This window comes from Danio rerio, chromosome 13, assembly GCF_049306965.1.
Source record: "Danio rerio strain Tuebingen ecotype United States chromosome 13, GRCz12tu, whole genome shotgun sequence".
Classification (NCBI taxonomy): Eukaryota; Metazoa; Chordata; class Actinopteri; order Cypriniformes; family Danionidae; genus Danio; species Danio rerio.
The window spans coordinates 43,627,539-43,642,134 of NC_133188.1; the positions used below are offsets into that span (position 1 = coordinate 43,627,539).

At 39.0% G+C, this 14,596-nt stretch overlaps 1 protein-coding gene across 20 annotated transcripts in view; it reads right to left on the reverse strand.

Annotated features, from left to right (window-relative positions):
- crtac1b (cartilage acidic protein 1b) overlaps window positions 1–14,596 on the reverse strand; it is a 200,994-nt gene that overhangs the window by 159,762 nt on the left and 26,636 nt on the right. For all 20 annotated transcript variants that reach the window (XR_012388861.1, XR_012388864.1, XR_012388870.1 and 17 more), the window contains exon 5: window positions 6,047–6,203. Coding sequence is in view for 7 of the 20 variants with exons in the window: in XM_068213109.2 (XP_068069210.1) it covers window positions 6,047–6,203 (157 nt within the window). In the remaining 13 variants the exon portion in view is untranslated. The remainder of the gene's footprint in view (window positions 1–6,046; window positions 6,204–14,596) is intronic.

The window sequence follows — 14,596 nt, forward strand, 5'->3', positions numbered from 1 at the left end:
AAATAAAATAAAATGACAGAATGTATGAATATTATTGAGATAGTATGTGGACAATTTAAATAAAAAAATGTGAATTAAATAAAAAGCTTGTATAATAAAATAAAATGTATTACAATATAATTAAATAAAATTTGATTAAATGTTATGCATTAATAAAATAAAATAAATAATAAAAATAATAATAAAATACAATGAAACAAAATTAGATTAAATTTAATGCATTAATTTTATAAATCAAAATAAAATTAAATAAAACAAAAAAATAAAATAAAATATTGTGATTCTAAAAGCAATAAAAGTTTTTTGTAAAAGGTAATATGGGAATAAAATTAAATTAAATTTAATTAATTTATAATTAAATCAAAATAAAATATAAATGAAATATAAAAATAAAATATTTTAAAATATTTTTAATACTTTAAAATATTATATTTTATAAATAAAATATAAAATATAAATCAAAATAAAATAAAACAAAACAAAATAAAGCTAAATAAAATAAAATAAAAGTAAAACAAAATTATATTTAATTAAATTAAAAAATATATATAAAATACTATTGAACAAAATTAGATTATATTTAATGCAATAACATTATAAATCAAAATAAAATAAAATAAACAAAATAAAGCAAAATAAAATAAAATATTGTGATTCTAAAGACAATAAAAGTTTTTGTAAAAGGTAATATGGGAATAAATAAAATAAATAAAATAAAATAAATGATTTAATAAAATACAATTGAAAAAAATTTATAAAAAAATTAATAAATTGAATGCATTAATATTATAAATTAAAATAAAATAAAAAACAAAATAAAACAAAAACTAAAAAACAAAACAAAACAAAACAAAACAAAACAAAACAAAACAAAACAAAACAAAACAAAACAAAACAAAACAAAACAAAACAAAACAAAAGCAGTTAATAAAATAAATGAAACTATTATGGTTGAAGGCATTTTCAAACAAGTGATAATACGAATTGGCAGAGGCTGTGACAGAACCCGCTGAACTGAGACGAGAACATCACAAAAACGTCATTTAGTTGCTAGAGTGACATTTCCCTTATGAGACTGTCGTGCCTCCCGAAATCGCTCTGAACGCTGGTCCAAAACCCTGCTCTCCTCATAGTGATTAATGGAACGGCTGCTTCATTGAGTAAGTCAGCGTTGAAATACGGCTCGCTTGTCCTTGTGCCTTCACATGACTTTCAGAGCAGTAAACAGCTGAGTGCGCCAAAACCTCCATCTCTTTATTCAGCGCTGCCTTCCAGAGCCCTGTTCTCTCTATTACTGGCTGCTTTAGCTGATAAACACTGTCTATAACTCAGTGATTCAACGCTGATATGAGCACTGAGCTCTACTGTAAATCAGCCACAAGGCAAAAAAATAAATAAAAATAGGCCAGATCCTACAGCTCACGGCCGCTAGAGTGCTGCATGTATAGTATATTCAGCAGTGGTCAAATTAACTAAAAATCTGTCCATGAGTGTGTGTTTTTTTTTTTAAACAGTGATGAAGAAATCTGAATGTTGTACATAATTTTGGCAGATTATGCCAATCAGTGCACTGTAAAAAGTCATTATGTGCCCTTGTAGATTTTATTAATATTAATCTGTACACTTTATTTAATAAAATAAATTCCCAGATTTTTTTGCTTTGAAATGACTTTAGAATGCCTGTAATAAAATCTCATCAATTATGTTATAAGAATTTAGCTATTATTTTTAAATAATTTCAAAAAGAGAAAATATTGATTAAATCCAACATTAGCCAGGGGCACAAGTCAGTATGTTTAGCCGATAAAACGCTGCCCTCACCGGATACATGATTGATGAACGCCACATCTCCGCAATTCAATTGTCAAAGGACATTTTAAAATATGCACCATCTTTATAAATAAACCGCAGATTTGAGTTTTAAACAACAACATTCTCCCATGAACAACCGTTAAGGCTTTATTTCATGGTACATTTAGAGCAATATTTGATTGTTGTATTGGTTCCTTTTAAGTACTTGTGTGAGATTGAATCGGATTGAACTGTTTGCTGGTAGATCAGGGATCTTTTTAATCGCACGTGTTTAAAAGCTTATACTCATCAACTTCTGACAACTGCATGCTGACAACACCCAGATCTAAATCTCTATTAGAAAAAGTGAGACTGTTGGATCACTGCTCCAGTGTTTAGCTGACATAAATTCTAGACGGCTCTAAATTTTTTAAGCATCAATGAAAAGAAAACGGAAGACATGGTTTTGGGGGATATTGGCTGTTAATTTTGTTGTGGTGACCCCTGATGAATAAAGGGACTAAGCCAAAGGAAAATGAATAATATAATATAATATAATATAATATAATATAATATAATATAATATAATATAATATAATATAATATAATATAATATAATATAATATAATATAATATAATAAAATATAATGTAATGTAATGTAATGTAATGTAATGTAATATAATATAATATAATATAATATAATAAAATATAATATAATATAATATAATATAATATAATATAATATAATATAATATAATATAATATAATATAATACAATATATTTAATATAATATAATATAATATAATATAATATAATATAATATAATATAATATAATATAATATAATATAATATAATATAATAATAAAACATAAAATAATTTAATATAATAATATATTATAATATAATACAATATAATATAATATAATATAATATAATATAATATAATATAATATAATATAATATAATATAATATAATATAATATAATATAATATAATATTTACATTTACATTTAGTCATTTAGCAGATGCTTTTATCCAAAGCGACTTACAAATGAGACAAGGAAGCAATTTACACAACTAAGAGCAACAATGAATAAGTGCCATAGGCAAGTTTCAGGTCTGTAAAGTCTAAAGCTGACATAAATTCTGGACGGCTCTAAATTTTTTAAGCATCAATGAAAAGAAAACGGAAGACATGGTTTTGGGGGATATTGGCAATTCATTTTGTTGTGGTGACCCCTGATGAATAAAGGGACTAAGCCAAAGGAAAATGAATAATATAATATAATATAATATAATATAATATAATATAATATAATATAATATAATATAATATAATATAATATAATATAATATAATGTAATGTAATGTAATGTAATGTAATGTAATGTAATGTAATATAATATAATATAATATAATAAAATATAATATAATATAATATAATATAATATAATATAATATAATATAATATAATATAATACAATATATTTAATATAATATAATAATATAATATAATATAATATAATATAATATAATATAATATAATATAATATAATATAACATAACATAACATAACATAACATAATATAATATAATATAATATAACATAACATAACATAACATAATAATATAATATAATATAATATAATATAATATAATATAATATAATATAATATAATATAATATAATATAATATAATATAATGTTATTGCGGAAATAAAAAATATGTAATAGTTCCAAATTAACAATAATATATACAAATGAAAAGTTAAATTCTTTGATTTTAAATTGTCACATTTCATTCAAAAACTATAGCAGGCCAAGTGTTGCAGACATTTAACCCATTGTCTTCATGCACTTTTCTTTGTTAATTCATTAAGGCAAAAACACTCTTTTTGTTGATTAGATTTGGGCAGGTGAAACGTGTCTGGTCAGTGGCTGGACAGGTTCTTTCACCTATCTATCTCATTTACATGCTCCTAAAACATATAACATACAGGACAGCTCTGTCCAAATTAGACTCATTAGACTCTTGTGAACTGTAAGAGACTCTTGTAGGCTCTTACAGACTCATGTGGACTTCTTGAAGATGCTGTTTGAATGCAGAACAACCAACACATCTCAATATAGAATTTCAGTTTTAAAATTTACAACAGAGCAGCCCGGTAGCTCAGTGGTTAGAACTGTTGCCTCACAGCAAGAAGGTCACTGGCTTGAGATCCGGCTGGGTTAGTTGGCATTTCTTTGTGCAGTTTTCATGTTCTCCCCGTGTTCACGTTGGTTTCCTCCGGGTGCTCCAGTTTCCCTCACAATCCTATGACATGCACTATAGGTGAATTGAATTAGCTGAATTGACTGAAGTGTATTAGTGTGAATGTAAGAGTGTGTATGGATGTATTCTGGGATTCTGTTGAGGCTGGAAGAGCCTTCGCTGCTTAAAACATAATCTGGATTAATTGGCGGTTCATTCCCCAGATTAATAAATGGACTGAGCCGAAAAGAAAATGAATGAATGAATGAAGTTTACAACAGTATCAAGCTCATTTTTACAGTATCCTTGTAAAATATGTTCAACGCAATCTTTTGGAAATTCATAACTTTTTTTATTCTCCTTTGTACAATTTAGTGTGATTTGCTCATCCCACAATGAAAATAGATTTAGGAGTCAGGTTTGAATTTGAAATCATATGAATATGTAAGAATTAGCCATTTTCTGACAATATGTTTAGGTAGGTTTTCTTGTGAGATTGGGCAGGACATCATACTCTGGCACCCATGGCATCATACTCCAGATCAGTTTCAGGTTAGAACAACATTTACACTTTTGTCTTTTTTTTTTTTCCTATGCTTTTCTTACGCTGATCAGATTGCAGTGTCAAATTTGCTACAAAAATTTATTTATGAGGTTCTGCCGAGATCACACTTTTTCTTTTCTTTAAACATTTTTTTTTTTGGACTGTGGGGGAAACTATGCCAACATGGGGAGAACATGCAAACTCCACACAGCAATTCCAACTGGCCCAGCTGGTATTTAAACCAGCAACCTTCTTACAGTGAGGCGACAGTGCTAACTACTGAGCCACCGTGCCACCTTGAAAAGTAAAATAAAATAAAAAGTATATAAAATAATGATTGGTATCAAGGACACTTTTACAGTAACCGTGTGAAATATTTTCAACACAATCTCTTGGCAATTCATAACATTTTGATTTAGTGGCTAATTCTGGCTCTAATCTCCTTTCTAAATGTTTGTGTGATTTGCTCATCCCACAATAAAGATTGGGTTTAGGGGGGTGAATTAGCCGTTTCCTCATGAGATCGGGCAGGAAATGTGACATCCCATGACCCACACTTTGCATCAGTTTCAGGTTAAGCCAACATTTGCATTATTATTTTTGTCTTTTTTTTTATATTCATCATGCTGCAACGTCAAATTTACTATAAAAATGTGTGCCTAAATTCTGTCAAAGTCACTGATTTTTTTTTTAACAGCTCTTAAAATAAAAGAATCTTTAAAATATTTAAATCCTCAAAAACGTGTGCTTGTACAGATAAAAATAAGATATAATTCGATCATGTAAAGTTTTGTGCTTTTTTTTGTGCTTTTTTTAATTGTGCATTATTATAGTTTATAATATAGTATAACATTGTAAGTATGTAAAATAAAAAAGTCCAACAATCATCTGCTTTGTATGGAAAAGCATTCTGTTGAAGGGGAAAATTCTCCCACAGTCTGTGTTCATCTCATTCATTCAATTATTGTTCATTCTCATTCTTTTATTATTCTGGGGTTGCAACAGCGGAATGAACCGTCAACTTATCCAGCATATGTTTTACGCAGCGGATGCCATTCCAGCCACAACCTATCACTGGGAAACACCCATACACTCCCATTCACACACACTACTGACAATTTACCCTACTAGTTGGAGAAACTGGAGCACATGAATGAAACCCACGTGAACACGGGGAGAACATGCAAACACCACACAGAAATGCCAACTGAACCGGCCGTGGTTTAAACCAGTGACCTTCTTGCTATGAGGCGATCGTGATACCCTCTGCGCCACCGTGACACGCATTGTTCATCTGTCCTCTCCATAAAACAATAAATAATCTACTCTATATCCTATTCATCCTCTAAGCTCATAATAATGAAAATGTTAATTAAAATAACATTATTATTTACACTGCATGACATCATTGAAGGTATACACACACTCAAGCATTTGTAAATAACGTAGACACACACCTGTGAACTTGTTGACTCCGGCCTGCTCGGCCACATTGGACAGCACGACAATTCCCTTGGACGGGTCACTTGAACTTTCATCCATTTCAATCAGAGCGTGTGGACCTACTGTCCCGCTGGCATAGTTGGCGATGTAGATGGAGTAACGGCCTGTACCCTAAAATAGAAAAATAGAAAAATACAAAATAAACAACAAAATTTGTGTGTATACTATATAGAGAAAACAAATAATCACAAATAATCATAATACTCTTAATAAGAGTGGTTAGGATATCTTTATTTTTATTTACAGAATTTAACAGGGGATCTATTATGTAAAAATCACTTTTACATGGGGTTTAAACATAGTTGTGTGGCAACAGTCTGTCAATATATCCAGCTTCTAATGACAATAAATCTTTTAATTTTCTTTTTTATAATCACACTTTATAAAAACAGTCTGCAGAAACACTTGATTGACATTCACCCTTTGCACGTCATCAGAGGGGAAAATCCCCACAGGTTAGTGATGATCTTGCCCTCATTACACAGGATGTTAGTCTTGTTTTTGAATCTGCCACTATGCTGACAAATAGGCATTTGTAGCTCCACCCTCTAGTGAAAAGAGCACAATCTCATTTGAATTTAAAGCAACAGTCACCAAAACGGCACAATTTGGATCAAACCCTAAAAGAGGCAGTTTTAAAAGAGTTATAACACATTATTAGTAGGTTATTCTAAGCTGAATCTTCACATACACACTCTAGGGACATCAGAGACTAATTTTACATCTTGTAAACAGAGGCATAGTATGTCCCCTTTAATCATCCTCATAACATGTTAATCAATAAGCACAAATTAATTAACAATTCTGACAGATTGTGATATCTATAGAACTCTTAAAAAATAGTGATGTCAGTTTCACTTTCTAAGTGTGCTAATTATTGTATATTGTCAGAAGCCACTGGTATTAATTTTGTTTGCTTGTATATGTTTTGTGTTTGTTTGTTTGTTTGTTTGTTTGTTTGTTTGTTTGTTTGTTTGTTTGTTTGTTGACTTCCAAATAAGAGTTGCATTTTAAAAATGGGCTGCAATTTCAGCTAAAATTCTTCTTCAAAGTTCTACAGGAAACTACAGTCACATTCATCTTGGTAGTAAATTAGTGGTAAATTAATTATTTTTTGCTATTTTATTTGAAAATGATGTCATTATTTTAACTGTGCCATTACCACTACATAGAAATTTCTAAATTGCCTTATACCATTTCAGTCTAAAATCACATTCCAAGCCTAATTTTATTTGCCCAAACTAAAACATTGTTTTTATACATTTACCTTGTTTCACATTGATTTTTCACACCCAAATGTCTCATATTTCATCTCAAGCATCCCAAGATACTCACAGACGCACTGCTTTTTCCTGAGTAAACAAGTACACTAACTTTATTGGGGGCAATAAAATAAAAAGCTCTATTAAACTGTGAGAGGTGGCGGACACGACTAGTAATTTCTGGAAAATCTGACATACAGCATGTTATTTTCTCACAGTAAATACACTGAAAGGATTTATGTTCATAATCAAAAAGTAATTAATAGTTTCACGATACTGAATAAAAGTCAAATATGTACAGTACCTTCTACTGCACTCTCAATAAAAGCAAAAAAGGCTATGAAAAAGTGTGTTGATTGTTTAATCTTTTGATCAATCTGTCAATCTGTCTGTCTGTCTGTCTGTCTGTCCATCCATCAAATGTTAAATATTTATACCACCATATATATGAGCAATATCACACGAGTAGCAGTGCGATATGGCTGTATATCGGCACTGGTGGGAGGCGTGCGTTGGCACGAGGCCGCAGGCTATTGTATATATCAACCTATATATATATATATATATATATATATATATATATATATATATATATATATATATATATATATATATATATATATATATATATATATATATATACAGTATATATATATATATACATACATACATACATACAGGTGGCCACGGGGGCTTTTCTTCTTCTAAGGCACGTGCACACATAGGAGTACACGCGCTTCCCCACCCCCCACCAGTACACGTGCAACAACACCGCTGATCAGAACGCGCACGACAACACCACTGAACAGAACGCGTGCGACAACAACAACAAAGTTCAACAAAGACTACAGCTCAAAGTTCAATACAAAGGGAGACACTGGTTTTTACAGAGTTAGCTTAGCAAAGCCTACAGCGAAGTTTGGGGACTGCAAAAAAAATACATCCAGGCTAGTGAGATCACAAACGCTTCAAGTTACGTGCATTCACCACATGCCCACACCCCGGACACCAAAGAAGAGTGGTCAGAAGCAATGTAATGCTTTATTGTAGCAGAGAAAGTTAAAATGCCCTCCAAACGCTGCTATTTCCACAGAGCTTGTTCTGTTTCTGTTTGGGGCTTCCAAAGGAAACAACACAGAGAGAAGTGCTTAAAGTTTAATTTTAATTATGAGCAAGAGAATTATAAAAAATATATAACTAGCATTTGACAAAGGATAGCTTCCAGAATCTCAGAGTTCAGTGCTAGATTTGGTTAAACTGTCACAATCTCGGTCTGATCACCGGTTTGATGTTTGTGTTACTTTTTCCCTTTCACTCGTATTGTTTTGATCACTCATACCCTGCTTTGTTTACCTCTCGTTTCCCCACCCATCTGCTCTATTACTTTCCATTAGTCTATCAAACTAATTTCACTCACCTGGTTTCCTTGATTTCTCCCCCTATTTATCCCTCTGTTGATCGTAGTTCTGTGTCAGATCGCAGTTTTTCCCCTTCCGGCATGTCTGGCGATCTCCTGGTCTAGTCCTGTTCCTTGTATATCCTGTGAGTTTTGTCGTGTCTGATGTCATCCTGTTAATTTTCCTAAAGTGTTTTTTCTCCGTCTGCCTTCAAGCCTGTTCCCGTCTGTTTTTGCTTTGCCGCCCATCTGACTCTCCGTCCCTATCCTGCCGGCCCTCAACACTCTCTCGCCGGCTTCCAAGCCTCAGTCTTCCTCGTGGCCATTCTGTCCCAGTCAGCGGCGGCCGGATTCATCGCCCCCTGTCGGGTATCAGGGTATTGCACCCTCTTGAAGACTGTTCATCTAACCTCTCCGGAGTAGTTTTATTTAATCGTTTTTGGAGACTTTATTTCTCAGTTTTGAGTTTTTGTGAACTTTGGGCTTTTTTGCCAACTCCATTACGGAGGAATTTTTAGTTTCCTTTTTTGAAGATTGTTTTGTTGACTATTTTTTTTGCCCCTTGAGTTTGTGGGCTTCAATAAACTTTGCTGAGACCTGCATCTGTGTCTGAACCATCTTCTCTCTCACTCAGACCTCTGACAGTACGATCTGACCAACGATGGACACAGCAGGCCAAGATTCTGTCAGGTCGGCTTTAACTCAGCAAGGAGCTCTATTGGGTCAGCACGAGTCAAGACTCACCAGCACCTCCAGAGAAGTGGAGTATCTCACCAATCAGGTGGCTGATCTCACGGCCCGTCTACACGAGCTTCAGTTCGAGACCCTGCAGGGGGCCCAGGCATCCCATCAGGCCCCTGAACCACGCTGCAACAATCCCCCTACCTATGATGGGGATCCTACTTCATGCCGGGCATTCCTGTCCCAGTGCTCGGTGGTCTTCACGCTCCAGCCACGCACCTATGCCTTGGAGGAGACTAAAGTGGCCTTCGTACTTACCCTTCTCACGGGCAGAGCTCGCGACTGGGGAACGTCTGTCTGGGAGGCCAGAGCACCATGCGTTTCCTCTTTTAGTAGTCTCCGTCATGAAATGATCAGACTCTTTGACCGATCTGCCAGGGGCCAGGAGGCGGCAGATCAATTAGCTCGTCTTCGTCAGGAAGGTCAGTCTGTCACTCAGTACGCTATAAAGTTCAAGACGTTGGCGGCCTCATGTGATTGGAACGAGGGAGCCTGTCATGCCATGTTCCGGGCTGGACTGGATGAGGACATCCAGGATGAACTGGCGACCCACGACCTACCTCAAGATTTTGACACCCTCACAAACCTGGCGCTTCGCATAGAGGGCCGTCTTCACCGTCGAGACCATCGAAGGTTTCTGCGCTCTTCAACCAGAAGAGAGGACCCCGGGTCCCTTTCCACCATGGTACCCCCATCGGATCATGAACCCATGCAAGTGGGACGTCTCCATCTCACGTCTCATGAGAAACAGCAGCGCCTGGCTCAGGGTCTGTGCCTATACTGTGGCAAGCCGGGGCATTTTGCAGCGAAGTGCCCAGTAAAAGCCAAAGCTCATCAGTGAGAAGAGGGATCCTGGTGGGCGCTATTCCTTTCTCTTCCCCCTCATCTCGCACCATCCTCCCTGTTGTGGTCCAGTATGATGGCATTTCTGGTTCCTGTTCTGCTCTCATTGACTCTGGGGCAGAGGGGAATTTCATGGACCGCTCTGTGGCCGCCCAGTGGGGAATCCCGACCATCCCTCTCGCTGAATCTGTTTCTGCCCATTCCCTTGATGGTACTCTTATTGCCACCGTCTCTCACACTACCCCTAGTGTAAGTCTTATTGTATCCGGCAATCACCGTGAGGTCATCACGCTGTATCTTTTAGACTCACCCAATGCACCTATAATTTTAGGGCATCCTTGGTTGGTAAAGCATGGTCCTCACGTGGATTGGTCTGGAGATTCTGTCTTGTCTTGGAGTCAATCATGTCTTAAGTCTTGTCTTGGTCCTGCCCCGTTTCCTGTTTCTGTGTCTTCTGTGTTACAGGTGGAGTCGGTGGATCTGACCGGGGTTCCGGCGGAGTACCACGACCTGCACCTGATCTTCAGCAAGTCCCGGGCCACCTCCTTGCCTCCGCATCGACCCTACGACTGTGCCATTGAGCTCCTCCCAGGCACTTCTCCGCCTAAGGGGCGTTTGTATTCTCTGTCCCGTCCTGAAAGAGAGGCCATGGACAAGTATATTAATGAATCCCTTAAAGCCGGCCTCATCCGCCCCTCCTCATCCCCAGCGGGAGCTGGGTTCTTCTTCGTCAAGAAGAAGGACGGCTCCCTCCGTCCCTGTATTGACTATCGAGGGCTGAATGACATCACCATTAAGAACAGGTACCCCTTACCTCTTATGTCCTCAGCCTTTGAACTCTTACAGGGAGCCCAAGTTTTCACCAAGTTGGACCTCCGTAATGCTTATCATCTGGTTCGCATTCGGGAGGGGGATGAGTGGAAGTCAGCCTTCAACACACCCACGGGACACTTTGAATATCGGGTCCTTCCTTTTGGTCTGACCAACGCCCCGGCTGTCTTCCAGGCCCTGGTCAATGATGTGTTGAGAGACATGGTAAACCAGTTTGTCTTCGTGTACCTGGATGATATCCTAATATTCTCTCCCTCTCTGCAGGCACACACTCAGCATGTTCGCCAGGTGCTGCAACGACTCTTAGAAAACCAACTGTTTGTTAAGGCGGAGAAGTGCGTCTTCCACACCCAGTCAGTTTCGTTCCTGGGGTTTTTGATTTCGGCGGGTGAGATCAGTGCCGATCCTGCAAAGGTAAGGGCTGTTGCCGAGTGGCCAACTCCAGACTCTCGCAAGGCACTGCAGCGGTTCCTGGGATTCGCCAACTTTTATTGGCGTTTCATCAGGAACTTTGGCCAGATTGCTGCACCCTTAACAGCACTGACCTCCTCCAAGGTACTGTTTAGGTGGGGGGATAAGGCTCAGGAGGCCTTTGATAAACTCAAGTCCCGTTTTATCTCTGCTCCTGTCTTGTCTATTCCAGATCCTAAACAGCAGTTTATAGTCGAGGTTGATGCTTCTGAGGTCGGAGTAGGCGCAGTCCTATCACAACGATCTCTTCAGGATGGGAAAGTACACCCCTGTGCTTTCTTCTCCCACCGTTTGACCCCCACGGAACGAAACTATGACATAGGCAATCGGGAGTTGTTGGCAGTCAGGCTCGCTTTGGGTGAGTGGCGCCATTGGCTGGAGGGCGCAGAGCAGCCTTTTGTGGTCTGGACAGACCACAGAAACCTTGAATACATAAACTCTGCCAAAAGGCTCAATGCAAGACAAGCCCTCTGGTCTCTCTTCTTCAGCCGGTTCAATTTCACACTCTCGTACAGGCCTGGGTCCAAGAACGTTAAACCCGACTCTCTCTCTCGCCTGTTTGAGGCCCCAGAGAGGGTGGTTTCAAAGGACACCATCCTGCCCAGGGGTGTGGTGGTGGCCTCCCTCTCTTGGGAAATTGAGAGTCGGGTCCTGAAGGCCTTACGAGAGTGCCAACCTCCTCAGAGAGTTCCAGCGGGCAAATTATTTGTCCCTTCTGCTCTGCGTTCACAGGTCATCCAGTGGGGTCACTCATCCAGGTTAGTCTGTCATCCAGGAGTTCGGAGATCGCTGGCAGCCATCCGGCAGCGATTCTGGTGGCCATCCATGGCCAGGGATGTCAGGCAGTTTGTGTTTGCCTGCTCAGTTTGCGCCCAGAACAAGAGTTCTAACTCGCCTCCCACTGGTCTGCTCCGCCCCCTTCCCATCCCTTCCCGCCCCTGGTCACACCTTGCCCTTGATTTTGTTACTGGGTTACCAGTATCGAAGGGGAACACTGTCATCCTTACAGTGGTGGATCGATTTTCCAAGGCGGCCCACTTCATTCCTCTTCCCAAATTGCCCTCAGCCAAGGAGACTGCTCAGGCGGTGGTGGACCACGTTTTCCGGATTCATGGCCTTCCGGTCAACGTTGTTTCTGATAGGGGTCCCCAGTTTGTCTCCCGGTTCTGGAAGGAATTCTGTCGACAGATCGGGGCCTCTACGAGTCTGTCATCGGGATTTCATCCTCAGACCAATGGGCAGTCTGAGCGGGCAAACCAGGATCTGGAACGCACTCTCCGCTGCCTGGCATCCCAGAATCCGAGCTCCTGGTGTCAGCAACTGTCCTGGGTAGAGTATGCTCATAATACTCTACCAGTCTCCTCCACAGGTATGTCACCATTTCAGTGCTCTGTTGGTTATCAACCACCTCTTTTCCCCGCACAGGAACCCGATGCTGCGGTCCCGTCTGCCTTGGCTTTTGTCCAAAGGTGTCGACGTACCTGGAGTAGAGCCAAGGAAGCCTTGGCCCAGGCTAGTAGACGGACCAAAGCAGCGGCTGACCGTCATCGGACTCCCGCTCCCCGCTATGTTAGTGGTCAAAGAGTATGGCTGTCTACCAAGGACCTGCCTCTCAGGGTAGCCTCACGTAAATTGGCTCCCAGGTTCATTGGCCCATACCGGATCACCAAGGTGTTGAGTCCTGTGGCAGTTCGGCTCAAGCTCCCTCCTACGCTTGGTCGGGTACACCCAGTCTTTCATGTTTCTAGGGTTAAACCTGTTTTGTACTCCCCCCTTGTTCCCACTGTCCCGACCCCTTCCCCCCCTCCCCCCCGTCTAGTGGATGGTGCTCCAGCATATACTGTCAGAAAGTTACTGGACGTCAGACGCAGGGGTCGTGGTTTCCAATACCTAGTGGACTGGGAGGGCTATGGCCCGGAGGAGAGGAGCTGGGTCCCGGCCCGGGATATCTTGGACCGGGGGTTGGTCGAGGAATTTCGTCGGAGATGAGGTGAGCCCCCTCCCTAGGGCGCCTGGTGGCGTCCGTGGGGAGGGGGGTACTGTCACAATCTCGGTCTGATCACCGGTTTGATGTTTGTGTTACTTTTTCCCTTTCACTCGTATTGTTTTGATCACTCATACCCTGCTTTGTTTACCTCTCGTTTCCCCACCCATCTGCTCTATTACTTTCCATTAGTCTATCAAACTAATTTCACTCACCTGGTTTCCTTGATTTCTCCCCCTATTTATCCCTCTGTTGATCGTAGTTCTGTGTCAGATCGCAGTTTTTCCCCTTCCGGCATGTCTGGCGATCTCCTGGTCTAGTCCTGTTCCTTGTATATCCTGTGAGTTTTGTCGTGTCTGATGTCATCCTGTTGATTTTCCTAAAGTGTTTTTTCTCCGTCTGCCTTCAAGCCTGTTCCCGTCTGTTTTTGCTTTGCCGCCCATCTGACTCTCCGTCCCTATCCTGCCGGCCCTCAACACTCTCTCGCCGGCTTCCAAGCCTCAGTCTTCCTCGTGGCCATTCTGTCCCAGTCAGCGGCGGCCGGATTCATCGCCCCCTGTCGGGTATCAGGGTATTGCACCCTCTTGAAGACTGTTCATCTAACCTCTCCGGAGTAGTTTTATTTAATCGTTTTTGGAGACTTTATTTCTCAGTTTTGAGTTTTTGTGAACTTTGGGCTTTTTTGCCAACTCCATTACGGAGGAATTTTTAGTTTCCTTTTTTGAAGATTGTTTTGTTGACTATTTTTTTTGCCCCTTGAGTTTGTGGGCTTCAATAAACTTTGCTGAGACCTGCATCTGTGTCTGAACCATCTTCTCTCTCACTCAGACCTCTGACATAAACTCCTCAAAGAAGGAGCAGCTCTAACCATAATAGACGAAGCTGTGGATTGTGAGCCACAACCTGTAAGTATTTTTATTTGTTAAAATTGGACTATTACATGCACAGCTTCTAGCACTGACGATATGTTGTAGCA